The 25844-nt window shown below is 52.1% G+C and overlaps 11 protein-coding genes across 11 annotated transcripts; 5 read left to right on the forward strand and 6 right to left on the reverse strand.

The window, feature by feature from the left end:
* Nucleotides 1–89: 89 nt before the first annotated feature.
* J4E83_001857 (uncharacterized protein) lies at nucleotides 90–2765 on the reverse strand (the record flags this gene model as incomplete). The annotated part of the gene is made up of 3 exons (XM_049328810.1): nucleotides 90–1116; nucleotides 1168–2168; nucleotides 2604–2765. The coding sequence occupies 3 exons, from the start codon at nucleotides 2763–2765 to the stop codon at nucleotides 90–92; spliced, it is 2190 nt and encodes a 729-aa protein (XP_049191782.1).
* Nucleotides 2766–3240: 475 nt separating this feature from the next.
* Nucleotides 3241–3873, forward strand: J4E83_001858 (uncharacterized protein; the record flags this gene model as incomplete). The annotated part of the gene is made up of 1 exon (XM_049328811.1): nucleotides 3241–3873. The coding sequence occupies one exon, from the start codon at nucleotides 3241–3243 to the stop codon at nucleotides 3871–3873; it is 633 nt and encodes a 210-aa protein (XP_049191783.1).
* Nucleotides 3874–4294: 421 nt separating this feature from the next.
* J4E83_001859 (uncharacterized protein) lies at nucleotides 4295–5254 on the reverse strand (the record flags this gene model as incomplete). The annotated part of the gene is made up of 1 exon (XM_049328812.1): nucleotides 4295–5254. The coding sequence occupies one exon, from the start codon at nucleotides 5252–5254 to the stop codon at nucleotides 4295–4297; it is 960 nt and encodes a 319-aa protein (XP_049191784.1).
* A 713-nt stretch (nucleotides 5255–5967) lies between these two features.
* J4E83_001860 (uncharacterized protein) lies at nucleotides 5968–7050 on the forward strand (the record flags this gene model as incomplete). The annotated part of the gene is made up of 1 exon (XM_049328813.1): nucleotides 5968–7050. The coding sequence occupies one exon, from the start codon at nucleotides 5968–5970 to the stop codon at nucleotides 7048–7050; it is 1083 nt and encodes a 360-aa protein (XP_049191785.1).
* Nucleotides 7051–7588: 538 nt separating this feature from the next.
* Nucleotides 7589–8791, forward strand: J4E83_001861 (uncharacterized protein; the record flags this gene model as incomplete). Its single annotated transcript, XM_049328814.1, has 2 exons — nucleotides 7589–8136; nucleotides 8182–8791. 2 exons carry the CDS (start codon nucleotides 7589–7591, stop codon nucleotides 8789–8791), a joined length of 1158 nt encoding a protein of 385 aa, XP_049191786.1.
* An 836-nt stretch (nucleotides 8792–9627) lies between these two features.
* Nucleotides 9628–10105, forward strand: SUI1_2 (Eukaryotic translation initiation factor eIF-1; the record flags this gene model as incomplete). Its single annotated transcript, XM_049328815.1, has 2 exons — nucleotides 9628–9739; nucleotides 9864–10105. The coding sequence occupies 2 exons, from the start codon at nucleotides 9628–9630 to the stop codon at nucleotides 10103–10105; spliced, it is 354 nt and encodes a 117-aa protein (XP_049191787.1).
* Nucleotides 10106–10495: 390 nt separating this feature from the next.
* Nucleotides 10496–13135, reverse strand: J4E83_001863 (uncharacterized protein; the record flags this gene model as incomplete). The annotated part of the gene is made up of 1 exon (XM_049328816.1): nucleotides 10496–13135. One exon carries the CDS (start codon nucleotides 13133–13135, stop codon nucleotides 10496–10498), a length of 2640 nt encoding a protein of 879 aa, XP_049191788.1.
* Nucleotides 13136–13599: 464 nt separating this feature from the next.
* On the reverse strand, nucleotides 13600–14452 carry J4E83_001864 (uncharacterized protein; the record flags this gene model as incomplete). Its single annotated transcript, XM_049328817.1, has 4 exons — nucleotides 13600–13904; nucleotides 13998–14162; nucleotides 14240–14297; nucleotides 14345–14452. 4 exons carry the CDS (start codon nucleotides 14450–14452, stop codon nucleotides 13600–13602), a joined length of 636 nt encoding a protein of 211 aa, XP_049191789.1.
* A 2786-nt stretch (nucleotides 14453–17238) lies between these two features.
* Nucleotides 17239–18576, reverse strand: J4E83_001865 (uncharacterized protein; the record flags this gene model as incomplete). Its single annotated transcript, XM_049328818.1, has 1 exon — nucleotides 17239–18576. One exon carries the CDS (start codon nucleotides 18574–18576, stop codon nucleotides 17239–17241), a length of 1338 nt encoding a protein of 445 aa, XP_049191790.1.
* Nucleotides 18577–19225: 649 nt separating this feature from the next.
* On the reverse strand, nucleotides 19226–20922 carry J4E83_001866 (uncharacterized protein; the record flags this gene model as incomplete). Its single annotated transcript, XM_049328819.1, has 3 exons — nucleotides 19226–19685; nucleotides 19770–20790; nucleotides 20814–20922. The coding sequence occupies 3 exons, from the start codon at nucleotides 20920–20922 to the stop codon at nucleotides 19226–19228; spliced, it is 1590 nt and encodes a 529-aa protein (XP_049191791.1).
* A 4201-nt stretch (nucleotides 20923–25123) lies between these two features.
* Nucleotides 25124–25769, forward strand: J4E83_001867 (uncharacterized protein; the record flags this gene model as incomplete). The annotated part of the gene is made up of 2 exons (XM_049328820.1): nucleotides 25124–25627; nucleotides 25728–25769. 2 exons carry the CDS (start codon nucleotides 25124–25126, stop codon nucleotides 25767–25769), a joined length of 546 nt encoding a protein of 181 aa, XP_049191792.1.
* Between the last annotated feature and the right edge of the window lie 75 nt (nucleotides 25770–25844).

Below are 25844 nucleotides of genomic sequence, written 5' to 3' on the forward strand. Positions count from 1 at the left end.
TAGCTTGTCATCTTGATGCTTTTGACCCAAAACGCCCGGATGTGCCAATACGTGTATGGACACCCAAAAACCTAGCTCAGTGCCAGACGCTACTGACGTGTCGGCAAATACGCACCACCAGCAAGTACCAGGTTCATTCTAGTGAACTGCACCTTGTACACGGGACTGTCCTTGGTCGGAAATACGCTGATCTGGTCTGCCGAGACACCGGTCTCCTTGCTGGCTTTCTTTCCTGTCACTGTAGTTCCACTCGCGCCCTTGGTCGTCATAGCACCGTCCGCCTTCGCAGCCACGCCATCAGCGGCCTTGTCACTGGTCTCTTGGAGCACATCCCAGACACGGACTGTCTTGTCCGCTCCGGCTGAGACGAGAACGCTCGATTCCACACTCCAGGAAAGCGACCAAATACCACCCTTGCCGTGACCTCGCATGCGCTTCCGCCTTCGTCCAGTCTCAAGAGTCCAGAGGATGATGTTACCTGCATCGTCGGCGGAGGCAAGCGTCCTGCCGTCGGGAGAACATGCTATGGCGGTCACGTTGCCGGTGTGGCCCGTGAAGAGGCGTAGACAGTTGCCACCGGCGATGTGCCACATGCGTACCGTGCGGTCGCAAGAACCGGTGAAGATGTAAAGGTTATTGGGATGAAAAGTAACGCAGTCAACGTCATTGTCGTGACCAACATAGATGCGTAGAGGTTCAATGTGATCTGTTGACCACAAGCGTGCGGTGCGATCATTTGAACCAGTGAGGAAGTAGTGTCCATAAGGTCCCCATTGCAGATCCCAGACTGGATTATCGTGCCCGCGATAGGCTACAAGACATGTATATGTGTCTAGTGACCAAAGTCGGACTGTTTTGTCTTCTGAACATGAAAGCAGGCATTCTGAATTTGTTGGTGGTCCGGATGGATATGGGTTTGCTGTGGAAGGTGAGAAGGCCACTGCAGTGACTGGACCCGAGTGGCCGACGAGCCGCCTTGAAGACGTCGGTTGTGCGTCTGGCGCATCGTTTGGAGAGGTGAGTGGACTGCCGTCCATGGACCAGACCCGTATGTAAGACTCGTTCATGCCGGCCGCGACAAGCTGATTGTCACCAGAGAAGTCAATACAGTTGATGCTATCATTGGGTCAGCTACATTTTCTGAGACAGAATGACGAGTGAACTTACCTGTCGTAGGTGTTATGGAAGGTGTACATGGTGACGCTGACAGCTGGGCCAACGCCGCCTGTTCTGCCTTCCATCTTGTAGCGATCTCGGTGCTCGATGATCTTCTGAACCTCCATGGAGACGTCGCGCGCAAGTGAAGGCGGCAGAGGAACAAACTCCCGCGAGGGTCCGTCTTCTGTTGGCTCCTGTTTTATGCGTTGCTCGAACTCCTCTACTAAGCTTGCTTGTCCCGGTCTTGGCGCGCTTTTAGCATCCTCGTCCTGTAAAGCTGCGCGGACATCTTCCTGCAGATCTGCCTCTTGTGGGTATGCGCCTAGCTGCAGCCTTATACGGGCAGCCTCAGCTTCCGGATCATGGCGCGCAGTGAGGGGATGGCCTGGGGCGTGTCCTGGGATACCTTCGTCTTCTGCTGGAAGCTCGTCTTCGCCATGTCCACTTGCAAGGATTGCTGCTATACTCTTCTCGGCCGTGGCCGTTCGGTCGACGGTCACGATGTTCAGGTGTTCCCGGATCACGTCTATGATTGTCGAACCGCCGTCAAAATGCTTCGACTCGAGGAACTGAATGAGATTGAAGAAGGGCATTGTCGTCAGCGTGATGCGGTATTTGTTGTCGATGTATAGCTTTGCGATGCGGCTCTCCTGCAAATGTGCTTGTAACCGGACCTGGCGAAGTGTTTTGATATCTTCGTCGTGGTCGCGCTCGAAAAGACCCTGATACGTCGCGAAGAAGGTTTCCGCATCCTTGGTGTAGAAGTCGCGCACCATGTCGAGGTACGAGTAGACGAAAACAGGCCACAGCAGCTTCCGCAACTCTGGTCTGTACAAATCCAGGTTGTCTTCGGTGTATTTGCGAAGGAGCTCGAATGCTTTTGTGTATCTCGCGCCGCCCGCTTCGGTGCTTTGCGCTACGAGGGATTGGCCGTTAGTCTGCGGTTCAGACTCTTTTCGAAGCATCGCCTCGGTGCGGACATATCCCTTTTTAGAGAGGTACTCCAGTACCTGCATGAATGTCAGCAACAGCCTTTTAAATCACGATCATCTACATGATGTCAAGCAGCAATCAATGCTTCAAGTGCGCAGTACCGAGGTGTGGCCACCGTTGTTGGTCGCATAACTCTTTCCGTACGCCGATGCGTTCATATTTGGCTGACTTTACGAAGATGGGAGGGTAGGAGGCAGAGCGCGCGAGGAATGCAACAGTCGCAGTATGAGAGTTCTGTCGTGGTAGACGTAGCGAAAAAGTGCGCGCGACTTGAAAACGGGATCGCGCAAGGCAGACGGGAGTGTAAGTCGAGAATACGGCCAAGGACAGCTTTCTTTCACGAAACGCGACGGCCAGAGACCGCGCGGACAATGCGCCTTCACCCGCCGCAATTGTGCAAACCCTGACAATAGCAAACACGACTGCAGTGAGAGAGAAAATGTTGTACCTACAATCTGATTTAAGTTTTGCTGCGATTGCGGCCCCGAGGCACCTGGCGGCGGAGGTCCCCCTTGTGGAGGCATGGCGTTGTGTGGTGGTAAACCTGCGCTGGGCGGTCCATTTCCCACGCTCATTTGCCTCACAGGCCCGGGCCCTTGAGGGGGCCCTGACATGGTTGTGGTGTTGTTCCTTCTCTTCTACGTCGGCAGGGAGCAGCTCCTTCACCTCGAGGCTGGGTGGAGACGGGTCGCAATGTGCATGGAGGGCCGGAAACGTCTCCCGGTGGTCGCTCCTGGGTCGCAAGTGGTATTGGAGCTGTTTTGACGCGTGGCGACTTTGAGTTGATGGGGGTATCGCGTCTGAAGCTTGCCAGGACGTCACCGAGGCTTGCCGTGATGCGGAGTGAAAGTCGGAGGTGAGGTTCGCTGCGCGCGGCCTGCCAAGCATGCGCCGGTGCGCGCCTGCATTGCGGGCCCTGAGCTTCCCCAGCTTCGACTCCAAGACACCAGGCACACAGCACGCAACTGTCGCATTACTTCCTGACAAACGTGCTGCTGTCGCATACACTTCGACTGCAAATCCGCACGTCTACCGATTGCTCTACCTCACTAATTATCCCTCCTGTCCACACTCGCCAAACACCCCGCCATGTCTACCGAAGCTAACCAACAAATCGCAAACGAGACGGACCAGCAGCAAGCCGGAGACGCGAAAGCATCTGAAGAGCCGAAAACGTACCGGGAAGTCGCCGCCGAACACATCGATACCCTCAACGAGATCAACCACCAAATACCCAAACTGCTCAAGTACTTCGCAACTGCCCTGAGCCAGCTCACCAACGATCCGATCCCCTTCCAACATGACGCCATGCAGTGTACACCGGGTACCCTCGAAGCGCGCAAAGAAGCCTTTCGCATCAATGCCCTCTTCTGCGGAGCATCCTGCGAAGTAATAAGATCAGAGTTGGTCAAGCAAATAAACGCTCTCGAACGCTACAAGGTCATACCGAAGAGCCATCCCAAGTTTACCGTCAATCAGAGACAGGGGCAGGGGCAAGCCCAGAAAGGCAAGGAAAACGAGAGTGAGGTCGTGGATCCGGAGAAGGAAGTCAAGAACGGAGGTTACGGCGAGTTTGACGTTGGTGTATTGAATGCGAGGGCAAGCTCGGGACAGGTTGGGACAGAAGATGTGCTGGACCGTGCGAAAGCGATTCTGGAGGAACTACAGAAGCGGACTGGAGGTGCGGTGGGCGATGAAGAGGACATGGTCATTGATGGGTGAGGAATCGTGGCGTAGGGATGTACGACCATCGAACCAAACAACCAAGCACCAAGCACACGATGCAGCGCGGCCCAGGCAAACCCAGACGATATACCCGACCCTATATGGCGCGCAGCGTACGGAACGGGGACTCTCGGGATATACCTGGAAACTGAACAGCAGTCGCAAGGGGCAGCAAAGCCGGAATGGAGGGCAACTGAACCTGGACAAACTCCATGTCGCCCTGCCAACACTCCTGAAATGTAGCAGAGCGAGGAAAGTCAATGTAGACGCGCAAAACTGCTCACGTCTACAAGCGGACAGATGAACAAAACAAGTGATATTCGATACTTTTACACATAAATAATGCCGGCCCAACACCAGGGCCTCAGGCTTCGCTACAATACTCCCGCTACACGTCTCCTTCCAAAATCCAGTGCCCCTACTCTAGTGCCTTTTTCATGATACCAATGTCCTCGGGTGTAGTTCGACAGCACCCTCCAATAAGACCGGCCCCAGCTTCGTTCCACTCCCGCGTCTTCTCAGCCAACGTCGAACCTTCCGTTCTCTTGCCTTCCCACTCCCGCGCCTTCGCATTCCACTGCTCACCAGAGTTGGGATACACCATCAAGGTCCCCCTCTTCACCAATGGCTTCAAAGTCTTCAGAGCAGCCAACCCCAAATCATCTGGCACACAGTTGAAGCCCAGCGCAACTACCTGGTCTACATCATCGAAAAGTGCTGCGATCTCAGAGATGGGTGTGCCGTCGCTGATGTGAGAGCCATCCCGTAATGTGAAGCCAAACCAAGCTTCCGTGCTGGGAAATTCTGTGGTGAGCAGGTCCAGGAGAGCTTCGGTTTCGCCTTTGGATGGTATCGTCTCAATGCCTAGGATGTCGGCACCGGCAGACACGAGGGCTTGGATGCGGCCGCGGTGAAAGTCCTTCATTTCTTCCTGAGGAATGGAATAGTCGCCTCGGTATTCCGAGCCATCTGAAAGGAATGCGCCATACGGGCCTACGCTCCCCGCTATGAACAGTTTACTTCGAACATCCTCATTTGTCTCGGCAACGTATTCATCTCTTGCTTGCTGGGCTAGTCCCACGCTTTTGCTTACGACTTTTCTGGCTTCTTCTTCACTCAAGCCCAGGTGCTTGACTAGTCCCGGAATGGAGGCTTGGTAGGATGCTGTGATTGCAACATTTGCGCCTGCGCGATAGTAGTCGAGATGTGTTTGTTTTATGAGGGCTGGCTGATCAAGCAGTATGGATGCGGACCACAATGCGCCGCTTATGTCTGCTCCCAAGGTCTCCAGGTATGTTGCTAGCGCGCCGTCCAGGATTATGGGGGAGCCTTTAGCGATGTGGGCAGATAATGGGTTTGGTGCCGGTGACGATGCCATGATGATTGTCGCGGAATCCTTTGTGTGTATCCAAGAGATGAGAAGATGAAGTCAATCTTAAAATGGGAAGTTATTGGTTAGTAGTGTTGAAGCTGTGTGCTGAGATTTAGTCATAATCCGATGTGCGGAGTTTCGAGCGCCGATGCTCAGTGGGCATTCGACATCAGAAGACCGTTCTACTTGGAGGGTGAATGGCTCTACTTCTTTTGCATTATGATCCCAGCCAAACAATATCAGCCAACATGGAGCAATCAAAGATAATATGCCGCTGCCTGACTTGGTCGTTGAGTGAGTGGAAGAGGAGGGTTGGGGGAAGGAACGAATCAGAGATTAGCGCTAACCCTAAATGTGGGTTCCGAGGTGCCCCTGCCGTCGCGTCGCGTACATTCCTTCCACACGCGACATGCGCAACACAGCTACCGCAGTAAAGACAGTAGGCGCCTCCAGCTCGCATCTGTCGGTCTGCAGGCAATTGTTGAACACGCCTACAACGTATCGCTCATTAGGTGTTATTGACCCAACTCACCGCCCCAATCAAGGAAAGAATTGATCACCCTGGAGCCTACATTGACGCCAGATTTTCTCATTTGCTAAGTTTATCCCGGCATTGTCTACAGACCTGTTCGAATTTCTTCCTCATATGAGGTGTCAGCATACTCCGAGTCTCGGCCAACAGTCTAGCCGTACCCGCTCGCTTCACCAGTCAAGCAATCATGGAGAGCTTTGACCCGTCATCGGGACTGGTCTTTAGGGAAAGTACGACGGCTTCTGTCCGTTCAATGGTACCCACATGGACAAGCCATTCTCGTGGTAGAAGGGTGGACCCATCGAAATACCGCCGGCAAGCTGGAGGATGCGATACTCTGCAAGCAATGGCACTCCGTGCTTGCGTCTGGAATGTTGACAATATGGAAGTTGAAGCTCTGCAATGGCTCGGATGGTCATATGCTAGCCGCTTATACGAACACATCAAGTACAACGACACACTGTCCTTCCGTACATGGAGTCTCTTCCAGAAAGCTTTCCCGGAAGACATCGATCGTCACTCTAGGTTCAGAGTCCAGGACAATCCTGGGGGTCTCCTACCCTCTGTCGTCGACCGATTGGCCAAGCTCGATGCCCGCACGCTGACTTTTCTGTGTATCCGGGTGTCCGATATAACAATTGACCAACTTGTTGCCCTTAACAAGATCGAGACGCTCGCAGTTCTCACATTAGAGGTTGGAAGAAGCCGGCAGAACGCAGTACTGTCACTTCAAATGATGCGCGACTGGGGACGAAGTGTTGGCGAAAGTGGTGCAATGAGGAGTCTGCGGGTACTTGTCATCAACAACTACATCAGGCTTCCGAAAAAACCGCTCTTGGAGTTCATCTCGTCCTTTCCGGGTCTAAAGCTAGTTGGAATCCACAGTCCACAGTTACCCGATCCCGCAGAGTGTGGGGAAGGCTGGGGCATACATTCAGCTTCGGCCCTTCTTAGCGAATGGAGTAGTTCCGGTCTAAGGAGAAATACCATCGTGCAGCAACTGTACGAAGCATCTTTTGTATCCTCTTCCGAAACATCACGAGACGCTACTACTGATGGCTGCAAGGCATACCGATCCCTCTCCTTTCAGTATGCTCAAGGGAGCAAGAGTTTACGAGATGACGACGTCGCGTGGTTCATACGGAAGCAACAAGCCAAGCGACCAAACAAGCGTGCTGGTGAATACAAACCTCCACCAGATGGCGGCAAAAGGAGGGTACGTAACGACAAAAAGGTCGATATGGGTTCGCTGCTGGGTAGTTTTGGTTGATCAAGGTACAAGCCAGAAACAATATGGCTGTTATCGGAGTAAGAGAAGGTGTTATCATACAGCCAGAGGACACTCGGTGTCTATTTGGGTGTTCACGTTTGTAGAGAACGATGTTGTATACCACCAGGCTACCTCATGTCACACACGATCTACCGCCTGAGCTCTGTCACGCTTTCCGCTGCTGTTGAACCTGTCCCACCTTCATGTGAGATGAGATCATACCGGCTTGTTTGCATATATCAGTAACTTCTTCCCTCAGAGTTCATGCGATCAGGAGCGAGATATCTCTACGTTGTCGCTAACTTAGACCTAGTGGGCCAGTAGCTGCGTTTGCGTCGTGAAAGGAAACAAAGACTACGTCATAGCCGCGATCAAACTGTCTGCCTAAAGTCCTGGCGATATTGTATTGAGTTTGTATGCTTCACTTACAAATCCTTCCGTAACGATCCGCCCTTCGCACCGGTCACAGATTTGCAACCACGCAGATTTTTTCACAACAGCTAACCAAAGCAACGAGACCAACACACCCTTTTGCACTATGGATAATACATCAGAGAATATACAGAAGCGCTCGAAGACAAACCCCACTACCTTGTTCAGTCAGCCCGGAAGCGTTCCTAGCGACACACCGATTCCAGGAGAATCTAGGGTGATGGGTTCTGAGTTTTGCTCTGGGCTCACCGCGCCCGCCGGGCAGCAGGTTCCTGGTGGCTTATTCGGCGGTTCCAGTACTTGTGACTGGACTGGCGGTAGGGCTGCTTCTCAAGTCGCTGCTGCTCAAGCAACTGGGCAGCCGATTCCTGGCGGGCTGTTTGGTGCTCTATCCAACCGGAACCTATTCGGCGGATATACCGAGCCGCCACCGCCGAGTAGCACAAATGCTCGTCCACTCTTTGGGTTCGGCAGCTCATCTCATTCCAAGCCTGATACCGGAGGTGGACTCTTTGGCAATCTAGGTCAGGCTAGCACCTCGCGCAAGGGAAGTCTGTTCGGACATGGAGCGACCGTGGATAGTGAATCTGCTCGTGCCGATCAGCAGATGTTGAGAGTACCGGATATTCGCGTCGTCGAAGACCAGGCAATCAAGTAGGTACTCCCCCCTCAATTCCTCATGTATAGAACTAACAACAGTAGCTTCGGATGTGATCTCCTCACCATCCACGTCGGCCAGGACGAGCGTGCGCGAACCTTCAGTATCCACTCTGATCTCCTCACTGCCCGGTCAACCTACTTCAAGGACTTCTTTTCTAACGACGCTGACCAAAAGTCATTTGATCTGCCTGAAATCAACCCTCGCGCGTTTGCTCTATACTTCCAGCTCATCTATACCGGTCGCATTCCAAGTAAACGTAATGATGCATCCGATGCTGAACACGACGAGTACGCCCTTCTGTGCAAGCTCTACACCATTGCCCACCTTGTCAAAGACGCGAAGGCCAAAGACTCTGCCCTGGATGCTATTCTCGTTAAGGCAACAGAAAGCGCTGAGATCCCATCAAGCGAGCATGTATGGATCGTCTACGCCGGCACTGAAGGGCCCTGCAAAGCTCGGAAGATGATGGTCGACTTCTATACTTACAAGGCTACCGGAGAGTGGATGAGAGCACAAGGCGAGGACGCACATGGACGAGGTTTTCCGCCAGAGTTTTGGAGTGAGCTGGCAATTAGCTTGGTGGACAAGAGGAGCCTGCCAGATCGACGGATGGCTGGCATGGACGCAAATGAATACCACGGACAGTGAGAAGGGATGTTAGATAGGCGAACAGATACACTCGCGTTGTTGCACGTCCGATGTACAGCATAGAGTTGCAAATGGTATCAAAGGGCAGCGATATGTGCGTGGCTCTTGGGCCTGCTAATGGCGAACGAGGTTTTGAACACATCTCTGAACATCTTGCTTGCCGTCGCCTGTTACTCGTTCCGGGGTTTCTGCGTTCCAATGTTGCCAGCGAAAGACATCGCAGTACTGATCCAGGTGACTCCGATCTCGATCTGAAACCAATGGGTTCATCCACACACGAGTGGAAGCTTCGCGAAAGTCACCGAGCCACTCCCAACATGCTCATGAGTCGTGGATGAGCCTTCTGCACTTTGACTAGTAATGATGCCCAAAGCCTCTTGATGGACTATGCGCTTTTGTTGAGGCGAGTCACAGTGCGCGTGCGCGTGCGTGATGAGATAGTGACACAAGATAAGGGAACGTCATGTCGCGAAGATAGTCATGTCTTTGACCAGTAACCAGAACTCGGGGTTTGCGGCAACGCAGCTGCGCATTTCACACGTGGACAAGCGAATGCGAGGAGTGGTGAATGAAGGATGTCCCTTGGACACTCAGCAGCGCTGATGACTGTGTCGGGCCTTGTGCCTTGGCAGCGGGGCTTAGACCGCCTGCGGGCTCTCCCAGATGGTGGTCCCAGTCCCCTCGCCACCCTTCCCTTGGCCGATTAATACCCTCCACGCTCCACCCAACTACTTGCGACCTTCCTCACACACCCGCACTCTCCACTTCCCGCGACACGACAACCGCCTGCCCTACCGCACCCTTTCAGCACCCGCAGAGCGCCACCAGTCGATTTCATGACCACGGACATCCAGAATCTCAAGTCCTTCGATCCGTTCGCGGAGGCTGATGATGCTGGAGGAGAAGTAAAGTCCACTCAGCAGAACTACATCCATATTCGTATTCAACGTACGTATCCCCTCTGTCTTCCTTCTCCCCGAAATTCGCTGGTGTGCGACATCGGCGCGCTGTCCCTTCCCCTCTTTCCCCATGTTTCAAGAAATCGCGCAAGGCTGACGTCAACCCCCAACAGAGCGTAATGGTCGTAAGACTCTGACCACCGTCCAAGGACTGCCCAAGAAGTTCGACCAGAAGAAGATTCTCAAAGTCATCAAGAAGAAGTTTGCCTGCAATGGCACCGTCGTCGCAGACACCGAGATGGGAGAGGTGATCCAGTTGCAGGGAGACCAGCGCAAGGATGTTCAAGACTTCTTGACCGACAAGAAGGAGGGCCTGGGCCTTGATGGCAAGACCATCAAGGTCCACGGTTTCTAAACCCACAAGGACGTGGATGCGATGCGCACCGCCGCTCCTCCCGCCGAAGCCGAACGACCGCTCCAAGGTCGTGCCAACAATACGGCGGAGGAAGAGCAAGCCGGCATGTCGCACGTGTGTCGCTCACACGCGACAGTGCTGAGATGCGGTGCGCACGAGCAGATACCCCACGTTCGAGGAGGATAACGAATTTCCTATCTCCATCTCTTTGAAGGAATCGGATATGACGTTTGAGGTTTCGCAGGCTGGAGTATCAGTGCTGCACGATATTGAGGGAGAGATCAAGATGATAACTTCGGAGGATACATTCAATCAGAGAGTTCTTTGTTACAACTATGTCAAGTGACGCTGTCTCCGGGGTATCTAACCATTACTGTGCCGTGCTATCCCCTACTCCATGTCTTCATCTTCAACCTCTTTGACAGCTTCATCTTTCTTGGGTGCCTTTGCCTCTTGCTTCCGATATAGGCTGGCCAGCTCCTCCGCCTCAGTAGCCTCTTCGATGCTCTTATCTTCCCTGACTTTCAGGAACCTGGGAAACCTAGTGCTCAACCCCCTATCCTCATTGACCAGCCCAATCGCAGCCGTATACGTCGGGCTCAACGTCAGATCCGCAAAAGCTACCTCCCACACCTCTTGCGGCTCAAACCAAACAGCTGGCGTTCCCGCCCCACCATTGTACTCAACGTAATGCGGTTTCCCAGCTAGCACGGTTGTAGAATCAGGGTCGTCTGGATCGTACTTTGCTCGGTTCGCTTTGTAGAACGCGTCTGTGAAGCCGGACATGCATTTTGTGACTGCTTCCAGTTGGCCAGTTTCTGCGTTGCGGATGGCGAGAAGAATAGGTGACCACCATGCTGCCTTGCGACCAGAGCCATGGAAGGCGGCAATGGGGATCAGGTCGAGGGTTTCGGAGGTGGTGCTGTAATCTTTCTTTACTTTGAGCCAGCTGTCTAGGCGTTTGTCTGGTTCGTAGGTTGAGAGGAGGGCTTTGCGGCGGCCGGATGTCTTTGGTTCGTCTTTCTCGGTCTCACTAGACTTTGCCTTTGTTTTCGACTTCGTGGGCTTTTTCTTCTTCGGTGTTGGTGGGAGGGAAGGCGTCTTTTCGATGGCTTCGTCGGTTTCCGCGAGGAGGTCGGGGTTGGGTAGATTGTCTAAGATCTTGACCATTATGCCTTCGCATTTGATGTCCAGGGCGCTTTGGAAGAAGGATTGGACTGCTTCTACATCGGCAGATGTAGCGTCTAGACTCTTGACCCAAGTGAAATGGTGCGGTATCTCAACAAACAGACTTTTCAGTAGCGATCGCCGCTCTCTGAAAGGCCTGTTGAGCAGCTCCTCGCCGTTCAAGTACATTAGGTCGAATGCAAAGAGACAAACGTCGATTGTCACCGCGCCGATAACCACATCTTTTCTCGCACGATTCGCAAGTGTCTGGAACGTCTTGAGATCTCCACTCTCGCGGTCAACAGCAACCACCTCGCCTTCGAGGATGAAACTTGAGACTCCCTCGCCACGTATCTTGGGCACCAGTGCTACTAAATCAGGATACTTGTCGGTCATCACTTCCAGATGGCGCGAGAAGATCGTGACTTTGCCCTTGTCGTCGCAATGCACCTGTGCTCTTTGGCCATCGTACTTGTACTCGCAGGCGAAGTCTCGTCCTTGTAGTTTGGTGAGCATCTCGCCCATGTCGCGCGTAATGCTTCCCAACATGGGCCTGAGTGGGATATGTAGCGACAGCCCACAGCGTACTAGTAGTTCGTCGCAGACACCGATCTCGAGAAGTACGGGTATAAGGTCATTATAGTTCGGTCGTCGAGCGAAACATGCCTTCACGATCTCCTCATTCCTGCTGTAGATCTCCGCGAGCTCCTCCTTCTTCAGTTTTGCCAGGTCCTTCCTATCACGGATCTCGAATTCGGCACCTGACGGTTTCGACAGCATAAAGGCCCGTGACAGCGCGATGAGCATTGTGGTTTTGACAGCTCCAATCCGCAGGTGTTGCACAAGCGTGCGTACGATGTATCGACTCTCCTCAGCACCTCGCGCATCTTGTACCAGTCTCTCAACAATCCTCTGCTTATTCTCTACGCTGCCATGGCCTTTGCTGTTCGCAATCTTGACTAGCGAGTCGAAGACGCTCCTGATCGTCAGAGGCTTCGGTTTACGCAGGGTAAAGCTCTGCTTCTTCTTTGCCTCGAATGCTACATCTCCAGCGTCGCCATATTTGGCGTTCAACACTTTCAAGCCTGCATTGTCCAGTCCGCAAACTTTCTTAAGCGCTTTCGAGATCGCGGAACCTCCCAACCCAAGTTCCAGATCGATGTACGGAGGCGATATTGCGTTCGTCGCGAGCCAGACAGCTGGAAGTAAGCTGCTAGGATCGCTTTCGATGATCGTCCGAATAAGGTTGACCAGAGTGTCAACAATCTTGATGCGACTCGTCGTACTGTTGACCAAGATGAAACATCTTGTCAACAGCGCGTATGTCGCGTGCCCTCCGTCGACCACCCAATGCTTTTGTAACTCTGGTATGTATTCCGAAGGCTCGAATTCGAGAGGGCTCTGGTCGAATGGTATGTTCGCTGTGATCACGTCTTCTTCGGATGCGGTCGACTGAAGAGACAGCGTATTCTTCTTCTGGGTAGGTTCTTCCGATGGCGTGTTTGCTAGAGCCGGTTCGCGCGTTGGCAATGTTGACACCCCGACCTGCCCATCTGCATCTTGCGCTGTATCCTTCGTGTTGGCCTTCTGGGGCTCTTCGTACAGCTCATTTGAGCTCACCGGTTCCTGATTTTGCGCCTGCTGTTGATCTTCCTTGTCCCATTGCTCCTGAAGTTTGCGCGCGAGCTCCTCGTCTGTTAGCCCTGTGTTGTCTTCCTCCACAGGCGGCTCGCTCGGGCCTACGTTCGTCGGCGCATCTTTGGCTGTTGCTTTAGCCGTCTGCTTCGCGAAAAAGTAGTCTAAACTTCGTACCGGCTTTCCGGAGCCATCGTTCTTCTTCCGTCGTTTGGAAGGGCTGTTCATGACGTGGAGGCTGGTTTGAGCGACATAGCCATTAGCAAAGCAGGTGGCATAGGGGAGTGTGGTACGTCATGACGCGGGCGCTTGGACCCAGCCAAACTCCATCTCACGTGCACACGCGTCGATAGACAACTTGGAAGGCTTCCTCAAACATCCTCAGATTGATCTCATTTGTTCCGCCACACTCACATCGTACCACAAGGCTCTGACAAGCACACCATCCAGCGTAGACAAAATTTTGAGATCGTCGAAATGACCATGCGCTCCAAGCACATCAAAGACCGCCGACCATCTACGCTAGGAATAGGACCGCACCGGGACTCAAGCTCATCTCAGGTGAAGATGGATCGGCCTCTGAACCCTATCACGCCATGACCCTGACGACGAGGTCGAACTGGATCCAACTCACACTCTTCTCCTCTCGAACTTCCGATAACCAGCCATCCCCTCCAAGGTTCCATATTGTCCTAGTCATAGTAATCAAGGTCGACAATTTCCGTCTCAGGCATGAGCTTCTCCGGTCGCTCGACTGGACGCTCGACCGGTCGCATACGCTTGTTATTCCGGCTGTAGTAGCCATCGCCGCGAGGACCGGATGGAGGTCGACCTTCTGCGCCCGGTGCGTCGCTCCAGCTTCGCAGAAGTCCCTGGGTATCATCGTTAGGACCGCGGATGCGGTTGTCATGTGCCATGTCCCACAACACAAACTTTCCGGTTTCCACATCGGTATATCCCTGTTGGCCTCGTATCTGAGAACCTACAGCGTACTTCACTACACGCCCAAGTTAGTAACGCATCAGGGGTGTTGAGGTTGTCGACAGCGATGAGGATGAGGATGAGGATGTTGAGGTAGAAGGGGACGTACAGAAGAGCTTGGCCGTGTCCTTCTGAAGACCGTCTACGAGAGTACGGACAGCCACGACAGGACACGAGCTCAGTTCGGTGCGCAAAAGCTTCGTTTGGCAATCGTGGTTGCAGGTCAAGATAGCCGCGAACTTTTTAGTGTCCTCGTCCTCGCAGATCACGATGTCTAGTGTTGCGTTAGCCTCAGCGTCGAGAAATGAGACTGGACTCTATTCTTGCCATAGAACCTGCCTCTCTCGCTACCGTAAAGAAGGCGACAATTGCCGAGGCAAACTTCCTTGAGGTTTTGGACCTTGTCGAGCTGACGTTGTTAGCCAATTTGAATGCTGTGTCGAACAACTTAAATACCTTTTCGGTGCTCTCCAACCATGACTCTTCGGTGATGTTCATCGCTGATGTCTGACGTACTAGCTCGCCATCTTCTATATCATTGTGCGAATGCATGGGGACGGGCATGATGATCACTCCGATGTTGGCACCGGGATGATAGAGCTATTGTTGAAAAGATTTCGATAGGTTGAGGCCGAAGACTGTCGTAAAGGAGCGTCGACGGTTCGTCCAAGTCGAAGGTGGAAGGCCGAAGGTCAAATGCTGCGTGGGGTGTTGATAGGGAGTTGGTGATAGTGAGATGGTCAAGAGTGAGAGGAAGAAGCGAATTGAAGGTTTATATGGCCGACTGGTGGCAGCAGCTCATGCCCAATACACGCTGTCAAACAGGTAAAGGCGCTACTCTCCGCGGCATCTCAGGGTAAGAGAGCGGTATGAGGTCCAACGGCAAGACACCTGACCACGGTGAGTTCACGAGCTCGACCTTGGGCACGCGGGGTAGACGCTTACCACTGACTCGGGTGTTCATACGGTAGACTGACGGCCTCTATGGGGAACGGTGTTGAAGCGCTTCCAAAAGCGGCTTGCCAGGACAAATAGCGTTTGCAGAGGTGTCGAAGACCCATCGCTGGTACGACCCTGATGTAACGCCGCAACAAGGTGCCGCCAATCAGCGAGAAGTCGTAAAACCTCTTTGCTCATTGTTGGATCTTTCCCCTGCGTCCCTTGAAGAGTCGTTTGTGGTGACATGAGTAGTCGATGGCACGCATTTGTACATCGACGTGATTGCAAGGCAAACGAGCTGACGACGATTTTATACTTGATGCAATTGGCTTGTGCGATAGAGGGCGACGCCGTTCCTACATTCCTGCTCGTGAACCCAGGCTCGTTCATCAAGCCCTTCAAATTCACGTCTTCAAAGCGAACTCTTCTTCCTCAAGTTCCCTGAACTCAGCGAATGTCCCGATCTGTTTTCCTTCAAATGACCATCCGTAGCCTACTGCAGCTCTTTTCCCTGCCTTACCGTTAGTTTCGCTGAGAACCTTCGTTACTACTTATCCGGCATCTTACTGGTTGAACACGATACCAACACTCCTAGAAGAGTCGCCAGTTTCTCAACTGCATCCTCGACGTTCTGTCCCAGACATGCTCTCAAGACGTCCCCCTTGTCCCGACGGCCGTCTAGTTGGACTTCATAGCGTACAAGACGAGCTTCCGCGAAAGTATGATCGCGACGCACGCAGTCTATCCCGGTACGTGTGTGGTACTGGAATTTGTGGAGCCGTCGGTCTTTTCGTCCAGGAACGATATTCGTAAGAACAGAGTAATAGGCATCGCCCCAGAGGTAGTGGCCACGTTCTTTGATCTGCTCGTACAACGGCATGACTGCGCTGGGACCAAGCTGAGAGCCCGGTGTCGGCATGAGAGAAGAAGAGGTACTCTGCGCGGAACTTGTGTCAGGCTGAACTGGCTGCGAAAGCCTTGATGGTTGCGTGGTTGCAGGCTGAGCGAATGTACCCCTGGCGTCGTTATTAGGGCCAGCGTTGGTAGGGTTACCTGAATCTTATCAGCGACAGTCAGCAACCTTCACTACAAAGACTCCTAATCTGAAGATTATAGATCGGCGATTCCTAGATAGAGCGCGCACTCGGTTTAGGGACCCCTCTCAACGATCCATCGATCGTGTTCGTAGCACAAGTATTTGATCCGGAGGGCTTGCTCACCTGGACGCAGTGGAGAACTCGTGGCTTTGCTTTTGCTGAACAGGCCTTTGAGGACAACTTTGATCGAAGGTGTGCCATTACGAGCCATCGTAGCCGTATGTACAGCTTTGTTATTTGGGTGCTAGTCCTGTAAGTATATTGGCCACATGCGTCGATGAAGGCGTACTAATTAACGATGTTGACGATACTGACGAACGGATGTACGCTGGATAGCGGTAATGACATGCGATGTTGACAGATGTGTGTTTTCTGTGAGGAGCCGTACCTTCGCACTAGCGCGCGATCTGGTCCTTGATGAAAGTGACTGTACAGACACCTGCGTAGTCTTGCAAAGTCGAATAGGCGCGTGCGAGCATTTGGCAGTAACATTCTTATGAACGCCCAAGAACGGCTTTGAAAAGAAAGAATTACCAACTGTGCAATAATCCACGTGTTAAGACTCTTCATGTATAGCTTCCTCTTTCCACTATCGAGAGTGGATGGCTACCATTTGTTGGATCGTGGCCAATGCTCTCCACACAGCGGTGAACAGTAGGGGATTGAACAGCATAGCTTCTTGGTAAACAGGAACTCTTATTTTCAGGGCAGTGTATGAATTACGAGGAGAAAATAGCACCTGTAGGCGAAGCAAGACACTACGCTCGTTCAAAACATCCATGGATACATGATCCATTTGCATTGCATGCTTGTCAGGCTCGATGTGGATCTGACTTGCGGCTTGCTGTAAGGTCAATCGAATGAAGCTCTGATGGGCATTTACGAGGAGCAAAGATTCGAAGAGATAGATGTTGCAATGCGAGGTGGAAAGCCAAGAGGTTGTGCAGATGCGATTAGAAAATGAATGACGTTGCCTGCGCACAGACACAATCTCGCAGCCGGCGCAATGAGCATGCAGACTTGCTCACATACCGTCAGCCAGCAAGTTCGGGCCATATACACTGCCTGCAATGCTGTGTAGCCCTCACAGCTTCTATATACCATCTACACGATCACCACGCCCTATCCGCAAGACACGACGCGCCGAACCGTCGAATCGTCCCCAGCCCGCATAACACCCGCGACGCGCTTTGCACGAGCAATGACGAACAGAGGCGCCCTTCGGAATGGGGTCGTACAGACGCTCCCTATAAACACCCTCTACGAAAGAAGATGAATCGAACAAGAATGCGCATGGCTACGTTCTCTGGCGCCTCAATATCCGGGGGCACTGTGTTGAGATGACGGAGGACCTTCGACTCGACCCCTCGGGACAGGACTATCTATGCGTATCGATCTATCACCAGAATCTTCAATATGGGACGGGTCCGACAAGACTCTTCGGCCCACCGGCGGTGTAGGCGCGGTCAACCTGATATGTGGCATTGGAAGGGAGACAGATCGACTGTCTCTTTGTCGAGACAGTCGTAACCCTTCAATTTGCCTAGGTGGGGCTGCCACAACGCCGCCAGGCTGCGAGTAGGGAACATTGCCATATTGTGCCGCGGATTGGGGGTTTTGCGTATAGGACTGCGTCCTGTAAGCATCTGGCGGAGCGTATGGCGCATACCTGGTCGCCGGGGGAGAACCTGGAGCCAGCTCGCTCGGCGGTGGCGATCTTATACCGAGCTCACTTCTCTGTGAGAGCAGAGAGAGGTCGCTTTGTGGCGGGGACACAAGAGCATACATATCTTGCTGCGGCGGGCCTTCGGCACGTTGGCTCCGCCTCACAGGATCTTCCGGGTAACGCATTGGAGGGCCAGGATTCGTGGTATACGGAGCTTGTCTCGAGCTGTGCGCATTACGCTGCTCTTGTTGCAGCGGTCCCAGACCATGCTGTATCTGTTGTGGAGCAGTTGTACCAAGCTGGGTCTGCCGCGCAGGGTCCATAGCGAGCCGGCTCCGCTGCGAAGGATTTCGATCAGACACTCGCTCGGGCCTCTGGTTTTGCCGTGCAAACGGCACATCATCTGGACGTTCCCGAGGGGGCCGACGACTGCCAAATGACGAAGGCGCGGGCCGCTGCGCTGTCGACTCTGTCCGATCGCTCATCTCGTATGGAGCTCGAAGAGGGACCATGTTCCTCAGGTCCAACTCCCACGGCTTGATCTTTTCCCAATTTATCTTGTTGCCCTCCAAAAGCCGGCGCTTGATCACTTGGAACTTCTCATATTCCAAGTCGGTGGCGAAGAACTCTCGACGGTCCCAGCCTTGTACCATCTCCCGTATGTCTGCAAGCACAGCTACCGATTTCCTCATGTTCTCTTCTAGATTTCCGCGCATGTATGGCTTGACGTTCCTTTGCTTCAAGATCTCGACATCCAAACTGTATCGATACCGAATCCTCTCCCTAAGCTCCCGTATGTTTTCGGCCGTCACGAGTCGAGCTGGGTCTGGTGTTCGCTGAGGTATTTGACGACTAGGACGCTGTTCAGTAGAAGGTAGTGGAGGAGTGTCTACTTCTTCGTTGAGTGGTGCCAGTGGCGCCCCGACCTGCAACGTAGACGTTTTTTTCATTTGCCAAAGGCTCTTAGTCTTCTTCAAGAGGCCCATGGCTACAGGAGGCAAAGGATTTCGATTCGGTCTGCAGCGGTAAAAGCTAAACTTCTGTCACTAACAAGTAAGACACGGAAAGAGGCAAAAGATGGGGAAGTGAGCTGGTCCTTCGGGGGCGAAAGAAAGAGTGAGGCTACCAAAGCCACAAGGCTGCCCGATCGGGATACGGCTTCTCAACGCACACATACTGTTCGTGTTCTTTAGCAGCTGTATGCGCACGCCAAGAGGCTTAGCAAGAAGGCTGTTGCTGCTCAGGAATTAACGCTTACAACCTACTGAGTCCAGCCCTGGAGGCCGCTACACCACCTTCGCCTCGATCCTTGTAAGATGCTGCAGGTGCAGATGGCCAATGCTTCTGCGGTGGCTGTTCACTCAGCCGTTCCGACAATGTGTCCGGTTAAGCGCCGTGGGAAGTCTGCCTTCCTCAGCCTCTAGCGATACAGTTTTGCTATCGAACTGGCGTCCAATCACGCCGAGGGCATTATATCGACAGACAGGCCTTGGACTCAAAGCTTTGTAAATCATCGCTTGCGCCGCGAGGCTGCATTGAAAATCACGAGCCCAGAAGCAACTACAACGACTTTCGAAATGCCAACCATTCATTCGTTTTTCGAGCTGGATACAAAATCGTTGGACAATTTATCGACTACCGAACAGAATAAGATACTTTCGCGGCCTGACAGCCCGGAATCATCTCTCCGTTAGTGAGGTGCTCGCCTTTCGAATTCCCATACCGCTTCAACTCCGGGCTAAGAACTAAGGTGAGAGCGCGCTCTCTCAGCTTAGGCTGTGAAAGTAAATCTCCACTTCCATCGGGCAAGCTCGCAATCAACCTGTAAGGCTGCGAACAGAATTCTATCCAGGTTTTTGCACATAGTCCCACGAGACTTTCCAGCATCTTGGCCTGCCTATCTTCGAGTGTAGCTACCTTCCCTAGAGCACGGTGTAAAGTGTCGAGTAACTCCGAAATGGATCTTTCGTAGCCGTTTTTGAGCCGCAGATCATCTCCTGAGGGTCGGGCAGATGGTTCCATAAACGCTAAGGACAGTTTGGCCGTCTCGTGCCGTCTTTTCTCGGTTTCTTCTGGTATCTCGGGCCACTTGAGACTGGAAGTGTCTTGCAGCCTGTTAGTTCAAAGGTGTGGGATAGCGACTATCCAGGACTTACTAGGTGTATGGATTCCTACCCACTCACGGTCCAGGACTTCTCCTTCCGACCCTAGGATTTTGAAAGGACTGGCGAAAATCCAATTATACAGTAGGACCCAGACGGTGTTTTGGACAATCTGCTTCTTGAGTTTTCGCGTGTTTTGACGATGGATTTCGAGCAGCTGGTGTTCGCTGAAAGGCCAGTCTGAGGTACGACTACTGTCCCAATCTACGTTCGCAAAGTCTTGTACTTGACCTGCGATACTGCGGAATAAATTGGCTACATCACGGTCTTTCAGGCCTCTGAAATGCTGCCGCTGAAATAAGCCCTGTTTCAGCTCTTCGTTCACGGTACGAAGCTGCAATGTTTCGTGCGTATGCTTATGGGTCAGTTTGTCTTCCTGTCGTTTGAGATCCTTCTCACGTCGCTTTTGTTCTTCTTGAAGTCTCTCTTTCTCCTTTTGTAGTTGTTCGCGCAATCGTCGTTCTTCATGCTCTGCGTCAAGCTTCAGTTGAGCAATATTCGACTGATACTCATTCACCGTCACCCTATGGCTCTCCATCTCTTGTCGCGTTTGTTCGCAATGTCTTTCGTAATCGTTCTTCATTTGCTCGGTGAATCTTGCTTCTATATCTCTTATGCGAGCTTCGTGGGTGTCTTTCACTTCTCGTAAATGGGCATCCCATTTCCAGTGTTCCTCAGTTAGTTGCTGCTTAAGGCTGCTGATCTGCTGCTCATGTCGCTTTTTCTCCTCATATTGAGCTGTACGTGACTGTTCTTCGTACCATGCCTTGTTTCTTGCCACTTCGTTGTCCATTCTCTGTGTCTCATTACGCATCTGGTTGTCGTGTTGGTACTTCAACTTGTTTCTCTCTGATTCCCAGTCACGCTTTTCTTGTTCGAACTTTACGTTCCTCTCGCCTAGCATGGCCTGTGCTTTCAACATCTGTTGGTGATTATTTCTGGCCTCATTCCTTCTTCTGTCCGCGTCGGTATTACTAGCTCGAAGATCGTTCCTCAACCTGTGTGCTTCGGTCTTCAAGCCCTCTATTGATTCAGCCTCTGTTCGGTGTTGATCCACAAACTGATGAGCTGCGTCAAGCGCACGGGAAACCTCACGGTACCCATGTAAAATTCTTGAAATCGCTTCTTCAACTGGCCTATCGGCTCGTAACTGAAGCTTTGGAAACTCATGCCCAGCTTTTAGTAGAAGTTCCTGAATTTGCGTTGCATCGTGTACGCCGGCTGGGGGCTGCTGTCTCTATGTCAGTCTCAGTTTTGGGATGTTACTGTCGGTACTACTGACTTACGTATTCTCTTTGTGCGTCAAATGACATCGCGTCCTGCCGGAAAGCCTTTCTTGTTGAATGGTCATAGGGGTCCTCGAAGGAGTGCTCGCTCAAGTCAATGTTTGGGTAGAGAGGTGACGGGCCTGTCGCGGGCGTATGTATAGGTACTGGCGGAGCAAAAGTACGATCTCCATTGCTGGCGTGAAGTGCCGAAGGGAAGCCGGGCGATGAATGAGGAGCATGTGAGAAAGTATGCTCATCTTGATGTGGGGGTGCGCCTTCCGAGAATGTTGGATGAGGCAGAATGGAGGTGCCATGTGGAGGTTGAGCTTTTGAATCATTCTTGAAGTCGCTCGGTTTCTCGCGTCCTTGTCCGTATGCAATTTTTGCCGCTTGCTTTGCTGCGGGTATCCCAGCTTTAAAGCCGTATGCGAGGGCCTCCAGCATACCCACTTTCGGTTTTATAGATCCAGCCATCGTGGTAGCGGGTCGCTGCTGTTGACTAGACAAAAGCTCCGACGAGGAAGGTGTAGGTGTCTCAGGTTTTCGGACCTCCCTACTTTTGGAATTTTCGAACACACCCATGGTCTTTCCGTTCCAGGTACATGGAGACGTCTTTGCTGGCTGGAAAGACTTCAGTCAGCCTTGGGCTGTTACATACGCCCATTCGATTCAGCTATCTTCTGAGGGGCAAGAAACATACTTGTGGAAATTCAGGACGAATAATCTTGACCAAGCCACTAAGCGGGTACATCATAACACCGCATGCTGTGTGTCAAGGCTGCCGCACTCAACTGCAACGGCGGCTCGTGGTAAGCAGCGCAGCGCATACTCGTCTTGGCTTGCATGGAGCTGAAAATCCGCAGAGTGACCCAATATTGCTTTTCGCGCCACATCAATACGTACAGTAAGGCTATCTCGCAGCCTTGCGCCTCCGTACATATCTCAAACACGAGCGGAGAGCTCATTGGTGAACGTTAACCAATTGTTGAACTTCCGACTCTTCTTACGCTTACTTTGCCCATTTCCGGCGCGTGCATGGAATTTAGTCTCCAGGCTGCGATGCGGAATTGTGTGAATGCGGAGCGTCCTCCGAATCGACTTGCTTAGCCTAGCATGCCTGCGTAGCTTACGCGCACGCTTCACTTGTGCCCCAATTCTCGGGTGCCGCAGCCCGCAAGAATGAGTGACTAAGATGTATAGTGGTCGCCATACCCAAAATATCGTGAGGCCAGATTGGTTGTTCTCGAAAAGAACCCCGAGACAGGCATTTCGACATGGACGACAGCGAACCTGGGTACCACTCTGAGCATACGTCCTTCGTGTCTTCTCGCACAGACCACGAATACATTTCCAGAACAGACAATTCGGAAGGGAGAACAAATGGAGATGTGCAAGAAACGCGACTAGTAATTGGTCTGGACTATGGCACTACATACACTGGTGCGCTACTTAGATCGGCGTTTCTTGCTACCAGACTGACTCCAAGACTAGGTGTAGCTTATGCTACGCCATCTGGGAACAACTGCTTGCTCGAGGACATTGACGTGATGGTGGAATGGGGTATGTCATGTCTGTTCCCGCAAGTTACCTTTACTGATTGGTATAAGGTGCGACCGTGGACGAAAAGGTGCCAAGCGTCATTTCATACTCGCGCCCCAACTATGAGTGGGGTGGTGCTTTGAGTGACGATTCCGTCTCAATGGTTCATACTAAACTTGAGCTCGGTTTACAGAGTCGCATGGGTGAGCTGGACATGACGCTTCAGATCCTGGATGGAATGTCTAACCTCAATATCGACGACATGTTGCGCACGATACGTAGTCACGACGATGTACCTGCCTACTCACACAAAAGCCCGGAAGAGATAGTCACCGACTATTTACAAAAGGTATTCCAACACCTAGAGATGGAAGTCGACCAGTTTGGCCCAATCGCAAGAAAGCATACAAAGACTGATCTTGTAGTTACTGTACCTACGGTAAGCAACGCGAATTACGTCATACGGTAGAGCTGACTTTCGCGAGGACTGGTCCTATATGGCGATGAACTCAACATATCGAGCATTGATGAAAGCGGGGTTCAACCGGATGAACTTCCCAAGATTACATGACATCATGTTCATCACAGAACCTGAGGCTGCTGCAGTCTATACTGCGCGCCATTACCGAGACGAGTTGTCCCAAACAACTTTGCAGGTATGTTGGATACTTGTGAAAAGACCACTGTTTCTAGAAAGCTAAAGAATTGAAGGAGGGCCAGTACTTCATACTCTGTGATGCTGGGGGCGGCACAGTGGTAAGTATCGAATTGGAGTTGTTATTTCTAAAGCGGGTGGGCTTATCGCTGTATTTAGGACGTGGTTTCATACCAGGTCAAGCGTTTGGAACCAGCGCTTGAGTTGGAGCCCATTGGGAGTCCGACTGGTAAGCCGAGTTCACGCCTAGCGAGTGTCATTAACCAGGCATAGGTGACAAATGCGGGTCGATCTTCATCAACATGAAGTTCAAAAAATGGCTTCGAGAAATACTCACGGATGTTCACTACAAAGAACTTGACCCTAATTTTGATATCGACAAGACTGCGACCCATGCCTCAGAAACCCCAGCTATGCGATCACTCATGAAAGACTTCGATTTGAAGAAAAAACATTTCACAGCCGGGTCGTCTGACTGCCAGCTAGAGCTTCCATCTCCGTTGGAAAATCTTGTCATCCAAGGTCGTGTCAATCAGGGTCTGCTCACGATCAAGAGGTGAGGGTATATGCAGATTCCCTTTTTCGAGCAATATTGACAACTTTAGGCATGAGATGGAGTCATTCTTTGACGCATCGATCGAGCGAATTGTCATACTGATCAAGAACCATATCAAGAGGATTCGAGAGAAGCGCCATAACCGTCCAAAGGTGAGAAATCATGCTTTCCATCACAATACAAGCCCTGACGTCACCAGAATCTGTTTCTGGTAGGAGGATACGGCGAATCGGAGTATCTTCAAGCTCAGATCAAAGAGATGATACTACACGAAAGACTGATCATGCAGTACTGGAGACCCCAAAAGTCTTGGACAGCAGTCGTTCGTGGTGCAGTGGTTTGTGGTATCGAGAAGAACTTGACCAGCAGCCTAAAGCGGACGAACTCTTGCCGAAACAGCTACGCAATATGTTTGGATGAAAGCTACACTTCAACTTATCATGGCAATCAAGAAGAGGTCATCGAACATGGCGGAGGCATTTTCGCTAAAGGACAACTCACGTGGCTGCTGAACAAAGGCGACCTGGTTATGTCAAACGCCCCAACGAAGCGGTCCAAAACGGTTCACATCCATCTCTCGAAACAGCCAAAGGACATGATGACTTTGAAGATTTGGCGATACATAAGCGACGAGAAACACCGCCCCACACGTCTCGAAGACGCCACTGACGGTGAGTAGTGAATGTAGCTGAAAGATCTCGGAGCTAATGTAAGACAGAACTGCAAAACGCGGGAGAACTTGGCATTGACCTGAGCAAAATCGAATTTGAACGTGTGCGCCAGAGGCTTGGAAAGCCCACATACTTCAGGGCTGAAGTGGAGTTGGTACTGAACCTAGAGTGGGATAAACTATGGGCGACTTTGTGGTGGAAAGAATTAGAACTAACAAGCATACCAGTACTATACTAGCGAATGAACGTTGTCTCTTTGGAAAGGTGTATTTGAACTTTAACAAAGTGTGTGATGATTTTCGCAGCCACCACAAGTGATTCAGGCTATGCACTCTTTGGCCGCAGCCTACTCAGCCCACTCCTTGGTACAGTAGCGCTGCAGGAGCCATACAGAAGGCTGCATCTGCTATGCAGATGCCCAGCCTGATACTGATGCGCGGAGCTGAAGAGCGAGAAGGGAACAAGGCAGACGCATGGCGTTCTTGGCAACCTTGGAAGCGCCAGCCCTCTTTGCGAAGCACGCCCACTACCAAGCATAGCCCGGTCGCAGTGTGGTGGCTGATTGTAGATTGAAGGAGCCTAGCCAGGTTTTCAAGCAAGTAGAGCCGCAGCCTCAAAACCATATCAAGAAGGCGACAAGGTTCTCTCTTCGTGCTCATCCCTCACTTCTCCTCATCTCACAATGACAGACCTCATCAATCTGTCAGCAAGATACGTCATCAAAACTGATCAGTTCGGATCAGAAAATGCGCTCGCATCTACTCCAAACAATGACACCCTCGTTCTAGAGTCTGTCTCAAGTGACACGACTCAGAGTCAGCTATGGTACTTCGAAGAGACCGAACTTGACGACTACTACCGCCTGCACACCGAAGACAAAGGCAACGGCAACTCTCTCAGCACGTATAATTACGAAGGAAGCCAGACAACAGATTTGCGCTTCCGCGCCAACGAGAACATAGACGCACAGTACTGGCGACTGGAAGTACAAGGCGACGGAAGTGTCAAAGTCAGCAATAGCCGCGCCGGCTCGGAGAGTTATCTCGATGTCGAAGATGGGAGCCTGAAGCCATTTCTCGCGCAAGGAGATTCGGGCAATGGGGAATGGACACTTAGCACTTTTGGCGCTGCTGCGGCTACACCCACTCCTACCGTCTCCACCTCCTCTGATGCTACGACCACACCGGTCGCAACGCCGTCTTGCACATCAGAATGCACAGTAACTACGGATGTTACTACCACCGATGGTTCAAAGTCTTCCGCGCTGAATAAGGGAGCAATAATAGGCATCGCGGTCGGTGGTGCAGCAGGGCTTTTGGCAATTATAGGAATTGCGGTTTGGCTGTGGAGGCGACGAAGGCGAGGACCGTCTCGTCCACGGAGTGTTCCCATGAGACAAGGCC

This window comes from Alternaria metachromatica (assembly GCF_023757995.1).
Source record: "Alternaria metachromatica strain BMP 0045 chromosome Unknown scaffold_3, whole genome shotgun sequence".
Taxonomy (NCBI): Eukaryota; Fungi; Ascomycota; class Dothideomycetes; order Pleosporales; family Pleosporaceae; genus Alternaria; species Alternaria metachromatica.